The sequence below is a fragment of the Malaclemys terrapin genome, chromosome 4, assembly GCF_027887155.1.
Source record: "Malaclemys terrapin pileata isolate rMalTer1 chromosome 4, rMalTer1.hap1, whole genome shotgun sequence".
Classification (NCBI taxonomy): Eukaryota; Metazoa; Chordata; order Testudines; family Emydidae; genus Malaclemys; species Malaclemys terrapin.
Window position 1 is genome coordinate 25752793 of NC_071508.1, and position 21988 is coordinate 25774780.

General features: G+C 41.4%; 1 protein-coding gene across 3 annotated transcripts in view; it reads right to left on the reverse strand.

The window, feature by feature from the left end:
• CEPT1 (choline/ethanolamine phosphotransferase 1) overlaps nucleotides 1-21969 on the reverse strand; it is a 51020-nt gene extending 29051 nt beyond the window's left edge. Inside the window, exons 1-4 of one of the 3 annotated variants that reach the window (XM_054028067.1) lie at nucleotides 21879-21969; nucleotides 19982-20387; nucleotides 13513-13660; nucleotides 10909-11050 (exon numbers count right to left, since the gene is read on the reverse strand). In XM_054028067.1, coding sequence (XP_053884042.1) covers nucleotides 10909-11050; nucleotides 13513-13660; nucleotides 19982-20320 — 629 coding nt within the window. In that variant the 5' untranslated portion in view covers nucleotides 20321-20387; nucleotides 21879-21969. Of the gene's footprint in view, nucleotides 1-10908; nucleotides 11051-13512; nucleotides 13661-19981; nucleotides 20388-21331; nucleotides 21693-21724; nucleotides 21844-21878 lie in introns of those variants that run through there. The other 2 variants (XM_054028068.1, XM_054028066.1) reach the window with 2 other exon arrangements.
• Between the last annotated feature and the right edge of the window lie 19 nt (nucleotides 21970-21988).

Consider the following 21988-nt stretch of genomic DNA (forward strand, 5'->3'; position numbering starts at 1 on the left):
TCTCTCTTTTTTTTTTTTTTTTTTTGGACACATTCAGGAACTCCCTCACTGCAGTTTCTTTTCAACGATCACATTGTTTCCACATAGCACTGAAACTATTTGTAGTCAGTTCATGTTCAACTACAGGCATCTATCTATTCATCTAGGTTTGCACACCATACTTGTCACTACGTTACTTGAGAGCTTATCTGGAATCTCAGTTACAGCAAACATGATAATTGAAATGTCACATGAAATGTGAAGACTGAAATAGCATTAGCTTTGTGCTGCTAACCATTTTAGCTATAGAGTGCAGTGCATTCTTGAAAGGAGGAAAGAGGAGGAGGAGGATTTCCCAGGGTACAATATCTGTGGCTTTCCCACTGGCACAGCTCCCCCTAACTCACAGGCATCCTTGCTTGGGGAAGTGACTACCACCTGCTCTCCTTCTCCCGAACACTGGCTTTCCCATTACCACTGACTCTCTCCTGTCACCTCTTCCCAATGCAAAGAATCTTGTCTGTTGACAGAGCTGTTCCCTGATTCAGACACTGCTTACCTCTACTCACTTGTCCCACATTCTAGCTGGTGCCCTAATCACACCCTCCTGCCAGCCAGACAGCCTCCCTCTCACTACTATGCATACTTGGACTTTGCAAATACTAAAGCAAACCATTTCCTAGTCACCGAAATGCTAGATTTGTCACATCCCTAATCAGCCCTTCATCTTAGATTGGAAAACCCCTCAAAATAGTGCATGTAATGTCTGACAATCTGATGTAATGTCCTTCAAGAGCAAAACTAACAAAAAAGGAGGGTTCAAAGAAAGGGGCGGGGGGAAACTGATGCAAGTTCTTGAGAGGGGCACAAGTACAGAAGAGGGGAAGGAAGTATTTGTCTGGATCCCAAGGGATAACAAGCTAAAGATGAAAAAAGGATACATTTAGATTAATTATTAGGAAAAGCATTTTGAAAAAAAAAGGTCAATTAGACAGTGAAACTGCTAATGATGAAGTTATGGTATAGTCACCAAATTTCTTTAAACGAAAAAGCGATACATGACCTTTCCTGAGCTTGAAGCAAGGGTTTGTCCTAGATGGCCAAGATATAACCTTTATAACCTTATCTGGCATATGATTCTATTAACCACCCCAACAATTCTATTTTCTGGTGGGAAAGCATTTAACAAAAACAACAACTTTCAAAAGGCGGTTCCAACCAAACTAATCCAGACCCTTGTGTAAAGAGGTGCTTTCACCATTATGGCTATCTTTATATGCAAAGTTAAAGCCTGCACTGTAAGTTTTAGAATAACCAATGGGGGGGGGGGGGAGGGAGAGGGGAAACTTTGTTTAAAAAGAAAGTTATTTGTGGTTTTAAGTAAACAGTGAAACACTCTCAAAACCTCATTTCCAATCAGAGTGGATTTTTTACTGCCCCTTCATACACTACAGAAATTTTGTCTTTTAATAAAGCAGTTGTCTGTGAAATATCATTAGAAAGACACTTCTCATTTTCCAAGTTACTCTGTGCATGACAAAAGGTGTTAGCTCTACAGAATCTATGCCATTGTTCATTGGGTAGTATTAATTCTAGCGGTTACTGTATAGTTCCAGAACCAGGGCCCCACCATTCCTGTGAAAAGATGGGATACTATAATACAAAGCAGGGACTCTGGAACATCAAATCCACGTGTGAGGGGAAAACATTTCAAAATACTGAGATTTTCATTGAAGTAGCCCCCTTAGAACAGATTTTCAGTAACTGCTAAAGAGTATCAAATATGTACTTTTAATCTAGAAAGGTTTCCCCTTTAAAACATTACAATAGTTACAACTAAGATTTTTGGAGGTTTGGGGGTGGGAGGTGAGTTTAGCTTTAATAACCGTGAAAGATGATGGCTTGGAAGCACATATATAGTACTTTATATGTCAAAGCACTGTATGAACATTACCTAATTAGTCCTCAATGCCCCTGTGAGTCAGATGGGCAAATACTATAATCTCCACTTTATGGATGGGGACACCCAAGACTTATCTATACGAACATTTAGTTTTTGGCGCACTGGGATGTGAATCTACCCCGCATTAGTCTGCCACGGACTAACTGTCCGTGTGGACACTGCTGAGGCACATTAATAGTCCATTAATTAATGCACTTTGATCTAGTCCCATTTCAAAGAGGACTAGATCATAGCACGTTAATAAAGTGTTAATGTGCATAACCAGCATCCACATGGACAGTCAGTGCGTGGCAGACTAGTGTGGGGTAGGTTCACACCCCCGCTTGCTGCAAACTAAACGTTTGTGTAGACAAACTTTGAGAAACAAAGGTAACATGGCTTGCTCAAAGCCAACAGAAAGTTAGAGAGCACCAGAATTAGAATTCAGGACCGCTTGTATCCAACCCCATGATCTTAGTTCAGACAATGCTGAACTTTTATTAAAATATTCACATGCAGTAGCACCATAAGTTTTCCACTGAACAAATATGTGGGCATTGGTAGTGCAAGCTTCCTCACAGCAGCCTGGCCAGTATGGCTAAACCCACAGCTAGCTGCCTCCAGTGAGCAGGGAGGTCTGTCTCCATACTCATTCCAGTCCTCTGTTTCTTGCCAGAGATTGCCAACAAGTGAGCCAAATACGAGATGGACACCTGTCCAGTGGTAACAGAACTGTTACCAGTGTGCTGATCTTTATTAAATATAAGTTTGTATTTCTGCCAGAAAGAGTGAGAAGAGTAATAAGCTGTGGCATGGTGAAGCAGAGAGATAGCAAGAGGAGCTGAACATATTCCCCACAGAGGCACAGTTAGAGAATACAGTACCTGTAATAAAACTAAAAGATATTTTTAGTTAAGACTGATTAAAAATAGAATCACAAAGCCAAAAACTTCAAAAATTAAAGGTCAAGTAGTAACAGATCCACTATATTTTACATCAGCTATTCACAAATTGAGCAGTACGTAACGGTGGTATGTAAGCTGCACTCAGTTTAAATTTAAATTAAATTTAAAATTACAGTATTAGAATAAGAATCCACTGTAACTGCATTGATTGAATTTATGAATATGGTGCACCAGATGCTTTTCAATTTTAGATGTGATGCACTAGGGTTTCAGCGTGAAAACTGCTATTTTATGGTGTATGTATAATGAGAAACAGTAAGTATATTGCCACAGTTAAGGGAAGTGGGAAGAGAAAATTACATGTTATTCTTGGAACCTTGACTTTTATATTTTCTGACTCTGACTGTATGCAACCTTACCATCAGATTTTTAATCAAATATTGTTTAGCTGTAACTTTACTTAGAGGGATTCCATTGGGCCACTCACCTAATTAAAATTAAGCACGTACCTATGCAGGTGCAGTACCAGGACATAATTTCTTATACTTTGTGTTTAGTTTTTAAAGAAAGAGATCGGCATTTGAAGCTTCTAAGATCTTGTGGTTTTCCTAGTGGAGGTTATAAGCATACCAAACCAATGATTGTACAACAGACTAGCCCCACATGCCTGTGCAGCACATGCCGTTGTCTTAATGTTTTCACTGCATGTTTAATATGCAGTTTAAATTCTACTATGTTTGCTAAAACAAAATCAAGAAAAGACCCTGCTCCTCCACGAAGATTATGTCCCCACCAAGTTTCAAACTCTGGTCATTTTTGCTGTAGTTATGGTCAAAAGTGTGGTTCGTTTTTCCCTTTTCTACAGTAGAGAAACAGTAATTTTATTTATACTTCATAATTGAGGGAGATTTAGCTCAAACTTTTCAAAGATTCACCTTTCAAGAGAACCAAGCAAATGTGAATGGTTTGGAAGCTATGAGCACTAGAAAACAGACAGTTACAGTGGAAATGGTCCTGAAATCCCTTTCCCACACAGCTGCCAAGTGCACAGGGTAGATTACGGAGTTTGAGCACTGAGCTGTGGATTTAGGCATATATGACACGAGACCGCTTTGCTACTTGAATCTCTGCACTAAAGAGAAAAATGCAGAAGAACCCAACATAATTTAAAGGCAAAAAGAAAAGGCTATTAAGTCTAAGGTGCAAGGAATGTGACTGTTGAATTTAAATGTATACAAGTGTCATTTCAGCTCATTCTAATTTAACATTTTCATATACATGAATGCAATGAGATGTGTGAACAGAATGAATACAGCAGCACTGTACAGAACTAAAGATAATTAATAGGGCTGTCAAGCACTTAAATAATCGCACTGTTAATAACAGAATACCATTTATTTAAATATTTTGGATATTTTCTACATTTTCAAATATATTGATTTCAATTAAATAAAGAATACAAAGTGTACAGTGCTTACTTTATATTTCTGATTACAAATATTTGTACTTTAAAAAAATAGTATTTTTCTATTTACCTAAGTACTGTAGTGTAATCTCCATCATGAAATAAAAATAATCAAATATACACTTTGATTTAAATTACAACATAGAATATATATGAAAATGTAGAAAAACATTTAATAAATTTAAATTGGTGTTCTATAGTTTAACAGTGCGTTTAATGACAATTGCTTTGAGTTAACTGATCAACAGCTCTAATAATTAACTGAATTACAGTTAAGCACTATTTCCAGTTATAGGAAATGCATTTTCTAATTTAAAAAGGGACAGCCAGCATTTCCCCTTACAAAATACAGTACAAAAGTGGAAGAAATGTGCAGCAAAAGGAAATCTATGTCAACTAATTAGGGTTGTTTACAAATTTTGCACTGTAATTTTATAAATGTATATCTAAGATTGTGAAATCTTCCTTTATAATTAGAGTTATCCTACAAGAAGTTTTCACAAGATAATTGGGTAGAAAAGCTGTCAGAACACGTATTAAAAATAAATAAATAAGGGACTTGAAAATTGCAAATGTAATGTTTTTTAAACCAAAATGGGTTATGAAAACGTTAAGTGGGACCATTCTTGAATCACATTTTAGACCTCATTTCTTATCTTTATTTTGTATATCTCAGTCATTATACCATAGTAAAGGTTGTATTTTTTTTTAAATTAATTCATACATATTGTAGCAAACTTTACTTCCCCTGTATCAGAGGGGTAGCTGTGTTAGTCTGGATCTGTAAAAAGCAGCAGAGTCCTGTGGCACCTTTAAGGCTAACAGATGTATTGGAGCATAAGCTTTCATGGGTGAATACCCACTTGGTCATATGCATGCGTCTGACAAAGTGGGTATTCACCCACAAAAGCTTATGCTCCAATACATCTGTTAGCCTTAAAGGTGCCACAGGACTCTGTTGCTTTTTAATTTCCCTGTTATTTTAAGGTCTAAATGTCAAACAGTAAAAGACAAATTACTTTGTTTTGGGGGATATCTCCAGCTAGAAAGATCCTTTAGGGAACTTTTGCTTTTACTTATTTATACATCCTGCCAATAAGTACTGTAGTAGTCTCTGAAACATAGCAAACAAATTCAAAAAAGTGAAAAATAAAGGGTGAAAAATATGCATTTTACAAAAATGGTTTATGATGTAGTTGGAGAGACTTATTGAAAAATAAAGAGGCAATAGAACAATTGCAATACAATTGTTAAATATTTGTAACCCGCATTTTAAACAGGTGAAACCTAACATTTCATTTGTTTTCCTTCTAACCGTTAAGAGGAAGGTGAAGAAAACATTAAGAAAGCCAATATTTTCTTACTTGTAATCTACCTCTTTGCTCAGCAATTTTATAAATGACAATATTCTAATGGAGCCCTCAAAAGACAACATGCAATGCTAAGAACATTGTTGGTCCCAGTGATTATGCTGGTTCACAGATATATTGTTTAAATGCAGGTTTTTAACTAGAATGACCAGGTTAGATAAAAAACCCACAATTGTGAGCTAATAATGGACTATATTTTAATACAACTTCTATTGGGAACTGAATTTTAATTGTGTTTGATCGTTTTTTTTTGGGGGGGGGGAAATTAGCATTTTGGGGTATCTTATTTCAACCTGTGCTAACAAAATTATTATGGTTGGACAGCAGCCATACATGAGGCACACAGAAGAATTAGGTTATTGGCACAAAATAGTTCCATTCAAGGAACTTGTTCTTACAGGTCTCTGTACCAATCTGGGGTTTGTAGGGCTTACTTTGCCTTCCTCAGTTCCTCGCCAGCAGATAGAAACTAAAGAAAAGCTTCAGTAAGACATTACTTTCCAGGACACCTTTGCTCAGTTTAGTATAGTCTACAATCCTAGGTCTTGTACAAGTTGAAGATATTCCTGGTATTGTATGAGGCTGATGCACAGTAGATTTGTTTGAATTCAGCCTAGATATGAAGGCTGGTTTATGGAACCTCAAGCAAAACGAGATACTCATTTAGATGTGGCACATGCTTTGTGCTTTTTCTCTTTATGCTGCAACTGAATTTGCTGATCTCAGACAGTTCTTCAGAAACTTCAGAGTATACCAGGGTTGGGGAAAAGTCTGTTCTAAGCAGATGTTAGCTGCTGCAGAGAGTCAGATTCCAAGCTTTTGCTTTCTTCCCCAGATATTTCATCTAGATTTTAACTCCTCTTTAAATGAAGCATTTCTGCCCAAATTTCTATGTATTCCTAGTTTTGCATGCACACACACACACTTTACAGACAACATAGCCAAGTACTTTTAGATTTAGAACTTTATTGCTGAGAGGCAGTGTAGCTGGAACTGTGTGTCATATTGGAATTTTAGGTTCAACTCAGCTCATAAGGGGTATGAGGCCTCACTTAATATTAATACTGTGCCTTTCACAATCTTTATCATCAGTCTCACTTTTTGTGGTGACTATCTCATGGTCTCTTAGTACCCAGATAAAGTACACCTTGTCAAAGGTGTCAAAGATGGAAAGCAGCAGCAGGAGAAAGACAACAATGATCATCCTTTCTGCCTGTGCCCTATCAGGCAGTTCAACTGTGTGTAGCATGCTACAGAAAGATCCATGCACAATACTAATAGAACCCTGACAGACCTCTAGGAAGCTCTTCTGAGGAAAAAACAGATGGGAAGTAGCAATTGTTGACAACTTCTAACTCAGACAAACTAGAAGAGATATTCCTTGTAACAGCAAAAGGTACCTTCCTGACCTCAGGACAATCCTCTGCCAAACTTCAAGTTCCTTTCTGCAAACCATATAGCTGTTTCAAGATTCTTCAAGAAACAGTCAGAATAGTTTTTATAAAGTGAAGTGTTAGACAAATATAGGGGCTGCTGCCTTTTAATGAATGCAAATCCTAAAACTGGTCCCAGGGGTACTCCACTCATATCACATTTTCAACTTGTAGCACTTCCCTCTATGCTTAGGACATACTTCCTGATCTTAATGCCAATTTTCTATCCAGTACAATGTCTTATCTCCTTTTCTGTAACTCTTCCATAGCCAATAAGCTCTGATGTGGAAAGTTGTCAAATGTTTTTTTAAAGATACTTATGTTTACTAAATTTATCTCATGGCTTACAGTGATAATACCTTCAGAAGATTCCAGCAGGTCAGATGATCTATGCCAGAGGTAGTCTATTTTTTTCCCTCAAGGTCCAAATTTCTCAGTCAACGTCCAGACTCAAGAGAAAATTTCTGGTATTGTGGAGTCCACGACTGACTGCAATATTGTGGATGTAGTCTCATCAAAACATATAGAAAGTGCCCATCAACTCCTTGTTCTTTGATGCTTCTCTGTATACAGTCTACCGTGGTATTGAGAGGCCATTTCTAATTTGGTATCAACTATCACCCTCAAGTCTCTTAGAGCATCACAGCTTTCTGCTGCCCTTCCTATGTATTGTCTGGGGGATTGCTTTCTTTCAGACATATACAGATGTGTTCTTCCAGATTCAATCTCCTTTTATTTCCTGCCCATATTTCTAACCTCTGTAGATCAGTTTATATCTTCCTTATATCTTCACCAGTTTATAAGTCTCCACATTTTATTTCATTATTCTGTTTACTTCCTCTTTCACAGCTACTGTAACAATTAATGATGTAACAACAGATTGCTGGAGTATTTTGTAGCCTACCTTCCCCAACTCATCACACTCCCATTTACCATTACCTTTCATTTACAGCTGAATAGCCCATTTTCAATGTATGTAACCTCTGAATACGAGTTCTGTATTTGAATAAAAATATCAAGTCATATTTCTAGTGAATGCAGTACACAGGTCCAGTTATATTGCCATTTCCTTTTGGGAACTAATTTTGTAGTTTGACAAATAAAATCAAATTTACTCCAAAGCTTCAGCTATACTTCTCATATTCAACTTTTTAATTTCCAATTAAATCCAAAATAGCTACTGACTTTGTGGCTGTTAACATGTCAGGTAACAAAGTAATTCTTTACTACTAAAGCCGCAACAAAAATAGCCTTTGTTACTGTAGAATAGAAGTGCCAAGTCATCCAAGGGGAAGCAGTCAATGAGAGCTACCAACATCTATATCTGCAAGTCTCAGGAGGTAGGCAGAATAAGTCTTACAGTGCAAAGATTAGTAAAGAGAAAGCTTCAGAGACAAGCTAATATTTAGCACTGTTTATGGTCTTCTTTCCTAATATTCATTCTCAGGTTTTTGTGGAAGACATTAATGAGTTTGTTGTAAGCCTATTAGCCTTATGACAGTGGGAATGGTTAAAAGTACGAGTTCATTATACAAATGCTGATCTAATACTTGTAATACTGAGCACATAATATAATTGTGTGACCTTTAAGATGTATTATAAATATTGATTTATCAAAAAATACTGATATTTTTCATTTTAACAGTGAGGTTCCTGTAGAATTAGATTTTGAAACATGGCATCTGTAAAATTAGAGACAAGTTTTGGTGCATTGATCCCAGTGAAAGGGATCTTAAGAGTTTATATGGGGAAATGAGAATATTTACATGGCTACTTCTCTGACTGCACCTGGAAATCAGATAGTTTGAGATATATTATAACTTGCACTTTCAACATTTAAGCCATGCTTAGGCCTTTATTAAAAAAAAAAAAAAAATCAGACTCTTTGGGATGGTCTCTGCAGGGTGCCCATTGTCCTCAATGCTCACTGATTTCAATGGGAGCTGAAGGTGCTCGGCCGTCCCAGGGTGGCGCCCTTATTGTGTTCTGAAAGAAGAAGGACCTAACATTATGGGCATAAGTCTTATGTGGATAAGTCCAGGAACTGGGACCAAATTTCCATCCGTTACAACATGAATCTCAAAAGAAGTCAATGAGGTTGCTAAAGTTGCTCTGGATTTATGTGATTGAGATTAGAGTCTGACCCTTGATTTTTATGGAATACTGGCTATCCTGGTGTTTCATATGGTTCTATCAGAAATCTAGTCAATGAGCTAACAACGAGACTTATCAGGTGAGATCAATAAATATTAAATTTCTCCTTAAGGGGCTATTTCAGCCAAAAGGTCCAGAACTTGATTATTTCAGTTTGATAAAATTTTGCAATACCCAAAAACCTGTTGACTGACCATTTAATGAATAATGTTTATACCTTGCATGTACCTTAATGCTGGAAACCACCACAAATTAATAGAATATCAAAAATTTCTATAAATGTTATAAAATTATGATTCTTGTTCAGCATAGAGGGCATCCTTCAATAGGCTGCTTAACCTCATTTGAAATATACTTGGCAGATTGACTTCATACATATGTAGATATAGAGCCTGGATATAAACTGGCCGTGGGGAAGTTTAGGCTTGAAATTAGACGAAGGTTTCTGACCGTCAGAGGGGTGAAATATTGGAACAGCCTTCCGAGGGAAACGGTGGGGGCGAGGGACCTGTCTGGTTTTAAGATTAAGTTAGACAAGTTTATGGAGGGAATGGTTTAATGGTAAAACATATTAGCTGAGGAATACCAAGCAATGGTAGGTAAACAGTATAATGGCTAACAAGGGTCAGGCTGGAGACTCTTGCCTACATGCTCGGGGTCTTACTGATCGCCATATTTGGGGTCGGGAAGGAATTTTCCTCCAGGGTAGATTGGCTGAGGCCCTGGAGGTTTTTCGCCTTCCTCCGCAGCATGGGGCAGGGATCTCTAGCAGGAGGGTTCTCTGCCAATTGAAGTCACTAAGACACAGGATTTGGGGACTTCATCAGCAGAGTCAAGGAAAGGGTAGGGACGGTTTTGTGGCCTGCAGCATGCAGGGGGTCAGACCAGATGATCATAATGGTCCCTTCTGACCTTAAAGTCTATGAGAGCCAATAGGATTACACAACAGCCATTGATTAGGGACTTGATCTTCCATCAGAACCTAATAGCCTAGTCTTCTGGATGAAATCCTGCCGCACTAGCCCCCCCTTAAATCAACAGAAGTTTTGTAATTGATTTTAATAAGGCCAAAATTTCACTCCCAGAGACAGAGACTTCTCACAAGCACTTGGGGTCTGTTAACACAGACCCCAATGCAGGGTCAGGGCTTCAGATTGTAGGCAAAAATGTCAATTTATATTAAATTTTCCACATCAAAAAATCTCACCACATTCTATTAAGAGTTAAGTAAAACTTATTATTTAAGATCAGCGCTCAGGGATTAAACATGCACATCTTGCAAAAATGAACTGCTGTGCAAATGTGGTGATTGATTTTTCCCAGACACACAGGAATGACTGCATAACTGAAATCACGTTGCCATCTATCTAATTATTTTGTGTTTAATTCACATCAGAAATTGTTAGCAATTATTTCAGAGGGCAGAAGTTTTTCTTCTCCTGATAACAAGAGGCTCAAAAATTATTTAGTGTTATTTTTGTATGCAGAGACTCCAATATATAGTAGTCAACACAGGTTATAAAAAAGTGTGTGAATATACGTATATGTATTCATATGTACACACACACTTTTACTAATTTAAGAATCTTAGTACAGGACATATATTGAACAGAAAACTGACTTCACTGTTTACAGTTTTACTTTCAGCTGAGTTACTTACATTCCAAAGCGCAATGTTCCAGAGACATACGTCTGCCAGTGTGCACAATAAAACATGAACGTCCCAGCAAAACAACAAAAGAACATCCAGTCAGGATTCGTCCCCAGCTGCACAGCAATACAAGTTCCCAAAACCACAAAGACTGCAGAAGAAATCAGACAAAAGTAAACAAGCATGTACAAAGAAATCTTTACAAAGCCATACAGGAGACAGAATTCTAGCAAAGGACCCAGAGAAAGCGGCACTGTGAGATTACTATATAATGTAGCGATTTACTGTAAAGACTTTTAACAAAGATTACAGGTCACATAATAAACAAAAACAGTTCAATTAATGCAAATGTTTCATTGCTTTATTATTGCTGTTCATTGAGGGTGCTCAGCATCTCACAGGGTAACTGCTGAGATGCTGCTGATTATACATTACTGTGAACTACAATATCTCTGCATAATCTTAATCCTGAAATATCATAACAGAATTGCAGAACATCAGCTAAGAGAGTTTGCAGAGGGTACCCATTGTAGAGGGCACCCATTCCTACTGAAGTCAATGGGAGCTGAGAGGGGGCACAGCACTTTAAAAGAGATTCTCAGCAACTTATGGGATCAGGCTCTTAATTTGGAATTTCCTTGTTTTTGTTTACTTTTGTTCAAGTTTGCCGTTTTCTTTCACTGCGTGTTTCATTAAAAGAAATTCCCAAGTTTTCTCATGTGAGAATGACAAAAAAAGGCAACTGTTACTCCTGGGGGAATTCTTCACTACTGCGCATGTGCAGAATTTATGTCCCCTGCAGATTTCTTTGCTTCCCTGCAGAAAAACTGACAGGGAAGCAAAGGGAAGCCACAAGACCGGTCATGCAACCCTCTCCAGAAGTATGTTCCTGGTGCCCAGGGCAGTCCACAGAGAGGTAAATCGTTGTGGGGCAGAGGGTGGAATTGGGGAAGACCCAGCTAGTGGCTCCTACTCTGCTCCAGGCTCAACTGCTAATCCCGGCTAGGCTAGGGAAGACAGGACTTCCTCTTCCCCTGCATGGCATCCGGGGCCAGGTCAGACCCAACCCCAGGTTTCTCCCCCAGCTGCAGGAATCTCTGAGAACTCCCACACACACTTCCTGCACCCATCACTCCTCAGCTGCCAAGGGAGGGATCCCTGTACAGGGAGCTGCTCCATCTGCCCAATCCCCATGCATCCAGACCCCCTCATACCCAGACCCTCCCACCAAGCCTCACTCCCCGCACACTCAGAACCACTCCAATGAGCCCCACTCCCCATGCACCTGGAGCACCCAAATAAGCCACCTGCACCTGGATCCTCACCCCCTAAACCCAAACCAGCTGCACCTGGATCCCCACTCCCCCACACTGGCCTCCCCCAATGAGCCACAACCACCTTGACCCCCCCCACTGCAGAGTCCCCTAACTGTTGCACCCAGAATCCTCCCCACTCCCCAACAAGCCACTGTGCATCCAGATCTACCCTGGACCCAGATCACCCACTGACCCACACAGAACCCACACCTAGATTGCCCCACACAGAATCCTCTCAACCAACACCTGAATCCCCTCCACACTAAGCCCCTCCACATTTGGATCCTGCCTTGCTGAGCCTGCCTGTCCACACCTGGCATGGAGGGGCAAGGCCCTGGGGTGTTCCTGGGGCAGACCCGGTCCTTGCGCTGTGTCAGGGTTGGGTACAGCCTCACCACTGAATCCGTGTACTGGGGGGGGGGGGGGGGGGGAGAGAGAGGGGAGGGAGAGGAGGAGGAAGAGAAACGGAGGGAGAGCTGCACAGTGATCTCCCACCTCTGTACAGCCAGTGCTCACCAATGCCATGCTGGAGCCTCCACATTTATTTGACAAATAAAATTTACATTATTTTAAAATAAAATATTGTGCACAGAATTTAATTTAATTTTTTTGGCACGGAATGCCCTCAGGAGTAAACTATGCATTCTATACATCTAAAATTACGAAGTCAAAATAGAGTGATCATCCATCAAAATTTAAATGTTAGAGTCTTATAAACTGTGATCTAAGTACCCAAACAAAAAGAATCTGAATCTTTCATTGAAGACACAGGTTTAAAGTTACCTCTGCTTTCAACAGAGCAGAGTCAGGGCTGAATTTGGACTCCCAGTGTCATAGTTTAGGCCCAAAATCGGACTTTAAAATTGTTTTAATAAAGGATATCTAAAACTAAATTAGAAGTGTTCTTTGTATTCTAAACATAAGCTAGGTAAAGTTACTAAATTAGGCTCAAAATTAGCAAGCCACATGTGTAGACCCCATAACGTCAACAGAACCACTTACATGCTTAGAGCTTTACAGATTCTTACAAAAACCTTGAGGGGATTTAGGCCCTGATTCAGCAGTATCAGTGTAACACTAAACTAGTCAGATTTAAGTTCTGCTTCAAAAAAAAATAAAAAATTACAACCTAAAGAAGATTTATTTGGCAATGTAACAATAGCATCAAATTGCTCATCTCTTCAATAGCATGCCTGACAAAGGTTTTTCTTTCTATATTCTAGTTTATATTTTAGAGATTTTCCTAATAATAAATAGATTTATTTAACCATCATCTTCCAGTTACAAGTGACAATACCTGTGGACAGTGAATCACAACCATGGTCAAAAAGTTCTCCCAGAGGAGTACTACTATTGGTTCTTCTTGCTTGTTTTCCATCAATAGCGTCCAAAGACTGGTAAATGAAAAGGCCACATGCACAAGCAAGATATGCCCACGGAGGTGCCTAAGGGGGGAGGTGAGGGAAAGAAAAGTGAAGGTCAGTAAAAGGTTATTAAAGATTTGAAACGCCCTAAACAGATCTTTATTCTCCTACCAAAATACTTTATATTTGCAGGTACTGCAAATATTCATGAATACGTTTTTGATAGTTGATCCTTGGGGGTAGGGGAAAACGGCGAGATGCAAGAAACTAAAAATTCCACATTTAAAAAAAAAAAAAAAAAAAAAAAAGGAGAGCTACATTAAGAAAGTGCAGTATTTATATTAATCTAAGGCCTTGGCTACACTTACCCGGTAGTTCGGCGGCGAGCGATCGAACTTCTGGGTTCGACTTATCGCGTCTTGTCTGGACGCGATAAGTCGAACCCGGAAGTGCTTGCCGTCGACTGCGGTACTCCTCTCGCCGAGCTGGAGTACCGCGGAGTCGACGGGGGAGCCTGCCTGCCGAGTGTGGACCAAGGTAAGTTCGAATTAAGGTACTTTGAACTTCAGCTACGTTATTCACGTAGCTGAAGTTGCGTACCTTAGTTCGAATTAGGGGGTTAGTGTAGACCTGGCCTAAGGCTGAAGAAAAAATAAATAAATAAACAAACAAACAAACCACCACACAGTACCAGTCTACATTTGAGAAACAATAACTGTATAGTAACACATTTGCATAATGGGGCACAATCAGGGTTGTCTCTAGGCACTTTGATTCCTGGGTGGCCCTCTGCAGATCTGAGCATCTAACTCTCAGCATTCAAACATCAGAATTATTTAAAGTAGGTTGCGGATGGTATCCATTCTTTGAAAATCCTGGAGCACACGAGCATGTTGTGCTGAGAGAAGATGTCCAGGATCAGATAGACTCACATAGTGAAGTTTTGAAAATCTCAGTGGCTAGGGAACTATGTTCTCACCCCTACAGCTCTTCCAGTTTCTAAGTAACGCTGCTTTCTCCCAATCTGTGGTCACTCAAAACACCATAAACATTCCTCTTTAATAATCCAGATGTGGCTGTGGGGTACATTATTCAGTATTAAAATCCCTGTTTTACAGATGATAAAACAGGTGCCAAGTCTTAGCTAGATCAAGGAATCAAATCCAAATCCTTTGGTTCAGTGGTTAAAGTCTAAGTCGCTATTAGCGCCATCAACGGAAATCCTTCAACCTATCTTTGTCTAAGTTTTCATGTCTGCAAAGTGGGACCAGTAATACTTTGCACTTTTTTACCTGTAGATCTCAAAGTGCTTTACAAAAGGGGGTATGAGAGATGCACAAGTAGTTCCATTTTCCATGAGTAGTTTATGGAAGCACAGTGAAGCTGACATTCACATTAAACAGATGTGTAACAAATGAAACAAGACTCTTTCAGAGCCATGTCTCATTTGCTATACACCATGAAATACATATACTTGCTATGCCACTAGGGCTATGCCTACACCTTCCCCCTGCCAGTTTGGACTACAGGGGTGTGAACTGCCGAACACACTGGTATGCTGCACTCCAACTCCCTCATGTGGACACTGCTGTTGCAAGCTAAAAGGTATCAAGTTCATGTTAACAGTCTTCTTTCAAACAGGGCTAAGCTAACTAAAAGGTACCTAGGTTTCAGAGTAGCAGCTGTGTTAGTCTGTATCCACAAAAAGAACAGGAGTACTTGTGGCACCTTAGAGACTAACAAATTTATTAGAGCATAAGCTTTCGTGGACTACAGCCCACTTCTTCAGATGCATACAGAGTGGAATAAATATTGAGGAGATACACACACACAGAGAGAGAGCATAAAAGGTACCTAGTTCAGGTTCATGCCCACAGGGTCTACCCAGGAGAGTTACAGCATAGCACACTAGTGTGAGCTGCAGTTCACACCTCTGTAATCTGAACTCTGGGGCCATGCAGACAAGCCCTAAATTAGCTATGCGTGCACCCACAGGACAGCCTTTACTCTGAATGTTGATACATATGAAATAAGGCCCCCAATCCTGCAATAAGCTTCACAGTGGTAGGATCATGACCTACGTGTCAAGCTCAAAACTAAACCCAGGTCAGTTGCAATACCAGTTATGCAAATAATAAATAATGATGTTTTTTACTAGAGTTCCCCCACCCCTCCCCTGAGGTTCTCAGAATTCTTTGCAAAAAGGTAGGCATACAGGTATAGCCCAATTTTACACACTATAGCAAATCACATGGATCCAATACTTTAAGAGTCATTGCAGTTTACTGGGTGAAACTTTATTTTACTCCGAGTGCACACATACTACAGTAGTTTTAGGTCTTTATATTACTTCACTGTCATGCAGTTTTCTCCTACAATCTTAGAGTACCAACCTATACATTTACACTGTTTTCAATTTCAACTTATAAATTTGTTTTTTTAATACAAGTTCCTCTAAGATATGCGTTTTCATAATTTTTGTCAGTACCCATGCACTTCACAAAACAGGACAGTTTTCCCCACTGGAGACAGTTACCCTTTGAACACTAATTTGTTATTGTAGAATATCACTAGCTGTTTGCTACTAAACTAAATATACTTTAGAGCTGTAGTAACTTTATATTGTTTGATTACAGTAAGATTTTCAAAAACATCTAAGTCACATTGACTTGCAGTAGATACTCATACTGTGGTGATAACAGTCAAAGGTTACTTCATCCAAGTATTGTATGTTATTTGAATTTCACATAAGAATGTACTTTTTTAAACACCTAACATTATTTCTAAATGGAAAAGTGCAAACTAAAAATTGAGATTTTTCCTAAATAGATCCATGTGTGTTTTTCTATATCCAGTTAAAATAATTAGCATTAAGGTATTTACAGTAAAAATTACCAAGATACACTTAGGACAGAGGTATTGAAAGTTATTTTAATTGTAAACCCCTCTCTGCCAGCTTGTACTTTTCACTATCATTATTCAGTATTACATATGTTGTCTAAGCATGTTTTAGTGTGTATTTTCATACAAGTGACTTTCATTAACTTCACCCTGAATTGTCCCTTAGAATACATGCTAACTACTTATGCTAAAAACTGTCAGAGCTAAAAAACAAGATCTGACACCCTGAATACCTTTCCTAGACCTAAGGAAGAACTCTGTGTAGCTCAAAAGCTTCTCTCGCTCTCCGTCCAACAGAAGTTGGTCCAATGAAAGATATTACCCCACCCACCTTGTCTCTTTCATGACCTTTGTTACACACAGTACACTGTCTACTCCTGAGGGCATTCTGCACCAAAAAATTAAAAATTCTGCACACAATGTTTTAAAACTGTGCAAGTTATGAATCTATGAAAAAAAAGTTTTGTCAATAAATAAATGCAGAAGCACCAGCATGGCAGTGGGGTGCATAGGCCAGTGGCTGCACAAAGGTGGAAGATGCCCCCGCCCCAGGACACGGACTCAGCCGTGAGGCTGCACCTGACCCTGACACAGCACAAGGCCTGGGCCTGCCCCAGAAACACTCTTGAGCCCTGTCCCTTTGTGCCACAGGCTCAACCAGGCAGGATCCAAGTGTAGAGGGGAAAATCCAGATGTGGGGTGAGAAGATTCTGTGTGGAACAGTCTGGGTGCAGGCAGCTCAGTGAGGGGGGGGGAGTTCCTAGATGTGGGGGGGATCTGAATGCACAGGGGCTCATGGGAGGGGGGTCCCCGGTGCAGCAGCAATGGGACTCTGCAGAGGCTTCCAGGTGAAGGTGGTTGGGGCTCAGCAGAGGGGGTCTGGGTGCTGAGGGGGAGTCTCATCGGGTGGAGTATGGGTGCAGCTCATGGGAGGGGGTGTCAGTGGCATGGGGGGGTCTGGATGTGTGGGCTCAGGGGGTGGGGCATTAGGGTGGGTGGTCTGAGTGCAGGGAGCTCAGTTGGGGGTGGTCTGGGTGCAGGGGTGAGGGTCCAGAGGCAGGGGGGCTCCAGATGCAGGGGCTGAGGTTCAGATATGGAGGGCAAGGGGGGTTCTGGATGTACCAGATGGAGGCTTGGCAGGGGCGTCTGGGTATGGGAGGTCCAGATGCATGGGGGAGCAGCTCCCCACACGGTGCCCCTTCCCCCCACCCGAGAAGCGATGGGGGCAGGAAGCAGGGGAAGATGCTGAGCTCCCTGCAGCTGGGGGAGGTTGGTTGGTGGGTCTAACATTTCTCCTGCAAGGAATGGCTAAGGCTGAGAAAGTCCCGTCCTCTCCTGCCTCCAGCCCAGCCAGACTAGCAGCTGACCCTGGCTCAAGATAGGAGCCACTGACTGGAGTGTCCCCAGCCCTGCAGTGATTTACCTCTCCACCAGCTGCTCCTGACGCCTGAAATGATGTACCTGCACTGCTCGGGAGTAGTGTAGGACTGCTCTTGCAGCTTCCCTTTGCATCCCTATCAAAGTCATTTTTCTGCAGGGAAGCAGAGAAATCTGTGGGGGACATGAATTCTGCACACATGCTGTGGTGCAGAATTCCCCCAGGAGTAAGTATTATATTGTACTACAACAGATTGCAGTTAATAGTGTAGAACAAGTTTTATAATGTGTTGTATTATTTGAGGAGTATGTGATCATGTAACTAGACCGCTGAAATACATAAGGAGAACAAAGTTAAAGCAGCATTCACTATCTTAAACACAAACACACTAGACTTATTTCCAAAGAGTATGCCTCCACTGGTGATAATAGCAAGAAGGGATGCAGGCAGATGCCAGAACTTTAAGCATTTGTCTTCTTAGACCAGGGGTTCTCAAACTGGGGGTTGGGACCCCTCAGGGGTTGGGGGGTCACAAGGTTATTACATGGGAGGTCGCAAGCTGTCAGCCTCCACCCCAAACCCCACTTTGCCTCCAGCATTTATAATGGTGGGGTTTTTGTGTTTTTCAAACCAACCTATTTTCAGGTGGATATTAAAAGGCCTGTTCTGGTATACATGGGTATGCAGAAAGACACCATGGCATCCCTCACTGAGGAAGTAAACTGACTGCAAAGTTTGCTTAATGAAAAAAGGATTGTCAGGCACGCGTGGCTGAAAATGCTGGAAAGAACTTTGAGTGAGGTAAGCTTAAGATATAAGCATAAGCTGTTAGTTAAGTTTAGGCTCCAGAATGCATGTTCTGATGACCTATAAAACCACCCTTGTTCCCATCTCTCACACTGGCTTGTTGTTTTTAATTGAATCTATTCTTTAATAAATTTTTATTTTATAATTGAACTCAAGTGTATATCTCAGAACTGGAAGGGACCCTAAAAGCTCACTGAGTCCAGCCCCCTGCCTTCACTAGCAGGACCAAGTACTGATTTTTGTCCCAGATCCCTAAGCAGCCCTCTCAAGGATTGAACTCACAACCCTAGGTTTAGCAGGCCAATGCTCAAACCACTGAGCTATCCCCCCCTACACATAATACAGGAGCCATAGTCTATGGTTTAAAAAAAACTGTGGTACACTGGGTGATCAAGGCTGGATACCACATGGTAACACTTCAAAAGGGAGTCAGGGGCTGCAGTGCATCTATTGTCAATCTGCAAGGCAAAGCCAAGGATGGTGTAGCCCATGGGAGAGTGCTTGAGTGGCTAACAGGCTCGTTATGTTAGGGAGCTATCACCCAGCTAGCACAGGCAAGACTTCCTCATGCTGGAGGCAGGTAGTAATGAGGTGACTCACAGCCCTGCGTGCACCAAGAAGCATCAGACCTACCTATCAACTCAGTTTGAATTACAACACAACAACAAGAAACTCTAGTCTACACCGAGCTTCAGGTGACCACAGTCCAACCACAAGTAGTAAAAAACCCACACACACAAAACAAACAGGTGGTAACTATACATGCAATGCCAGGACAAGATAGCTCCAGCTTCCTTTTCTTAAGGCTTCCATAGGAACTCAGCAGCTTTTTGTGAGGATGCAAACCAATTCCTCTCTGCCTGCAGCAGCCCCCGCACAATTGCTACTAGAACAGATTGAGCTCCCTTCCCATTCTATTGTGATATTACATATTCCTTGACTGAATGTTTCACATAGTGTTTGGGCAGGGCCAGACAAACACAACATTAGTGCATGTTGGCCCTTGACATCACTTCCACTTGCCCCAGTGTAACTAGCGAGCAGCAGAACACAACTGTTTTCTTCATGAAGTGCCAACATGGAAATCCACTTATAAGCATGTGTGTAGGAAATGAAAGTAGGAAGACCTCTAAGAAAAGAAGAAAAAAAAAAAACCTCACACAAAGCATGTGTGTCCACAGAACAGCTCAAAATAACAATGGTGGATCACTTAGTGCAACACAACCCCAAACACAAGAACACAGCCACAATAATGTTGGCTCCATGCTACTCACATTAAATATGAAGTGTGTCATAGTTAAAAGCCCATCTCTTACCTGCTCCGCAGCTGTTGGACAATAATACACTAATATTACTGTTGTACATATGTTTATTAACAGTCCAATAATGGTGATCAGATTTGGGGCAATCCAGGCTGGAATTCTTCCAACTAGCCATTCCCAGTAACCTTGCATTAGTGGCTCAAGCAAGGACTGTCCAGCACTCTGATATTTGTGTTCTTCTAACCGCTTTAGCTGGTGTTTTGACAATGGCGGTGTTGGCAACTGAACCAACTTGCGTAACACACACACTGTAGCAGGAACATGACCACAATCCATAGGGGATTCTAAGCGTGACTCTCCACATCGCTTCCTTGAGGATCGATGCCCACTCATGGATTGGTTAGCCTTGGAATTTTTATTTGGCAGGTTATAGTTGTGAAGTCTTAAGATTCTGATCTACCTGGAACATAAAGGAATTCAGACATATTTAAGAGAAAGAAAATGTGCATAACTTAGTAGCATTCAACCTCTAAGCGTAACGCAATTATAAGTCTGACATTTGACAGCCCAGGCCAGTTGCAAACCAAATGTGTCCTAAGACAGTGTTCAGAGGCATTTGCAGAGAGGAATTTTTGAGGGGAATGGAAGTGTCATCTCAGTTCAGCTACTAATGAACATATGAGCACATAAAAAGATTATAGCCACAAGTAGCACTAGCTTTCACCCCTTGTTGCCTCTCTTGGCAAATATACTGCTGCCCTTGGCCTTGTTTCTAGCGCCAGTAGAAATATACACCACTGATCTGCATCAGAAACCAAAGACCATCACAAACCTAACTATCTTCCAATCCAAGTGCAAGTCCCACTTCTTCAAAATTGCCTAATATAGTGTAGCATGTACATTTAAAAACAAAATAAAACCCTATCCAAACACTATGTTGTACACTCAGCTCTCCTCCTGTGAGAAGGGCATGGTGTCAAGTCACAGAATTAAACGAATTCAGGTAGGAGGAGGGGAGTATAACTACACGGAATGGATAGAATTAAGTTTTCCATAAATCACTGTACACTTCCAATATTTAATTTAAGCCTCCAATATGGTTCCAGCTTTTCCAGTTGCAGTAGAAACTGGAATGCCATTTGAAGCAGAATGGTCTCTTCTGACGGCACCTACCTGTGTTAACTCTACAGCCTAAAACTCACATAAGCATCAACACTGTTCATTAGTTCACTGCTGCTTATTCTAGGAGAAACCTCCAGCTAGTGTATTAATGGATTACATTTGGAGAGACTAGAATATCAAATACTAGGACTCCAGAAGAAAGAAGGTTGCATTTGGGGAGGGGGGGGAGGGGAAGAAGAGAAACAGAAGAATTACATAAGACGACATTTAAAAACAACTGACTTTTCTAAGCTGCCACAAACCCCTAGGTCGCTGAGTAACCCATAGAGCTTGCAGGACTTTCAGCTACATTTGCTTTCCAGGACACCGATTTTCTGAGAACCCGGAGGGAATTTTGCAAGGTTTCCTGCCAGTGGCTGGTCCCAGCGATGTTTTAGGGAAGCCCAAGCCCTGGCCCCGCTCAGCGGGAGGGGGTGGATGAGTCGGGACAGCAAATCGCCCCGCACACAGGGAAGCTCCAGAACTCGCTCCGCCGGAAGCTACACGACCAGACAGAAACACCCCTACCCCACTCCCAACACGGCCCCCCGGCTCTCTGCCCCGCCGCGGCACTCTCAGGCCGCCCGCCCGGAAGACAGGGACCCCTCGGGGCTAGAGCCAGGACCCCGCACACACCAGGGAGCCCGGGGCCAAACACCCGGGGAGAGAGAGAGAGACGCGGCGGCGGCAGCGCCGCCGCCTCCCCGGAGGAGCCGGTCACACGGAGGCCAAGGCCCCGCGGAGTTCGCGGCTTGGCCCCTCAGGCTCCGTCGGAGGACCCGGCATTTACCTCAGCCTCCCTCCGCACAACCACGGGCGGCACTTTTACGTCCCTTTTGCGGCTGCCGTAAATGAGCCGGGGATTGGGGGGGGGGAAGGGGGCTCGGGAGCGCGCGCTGA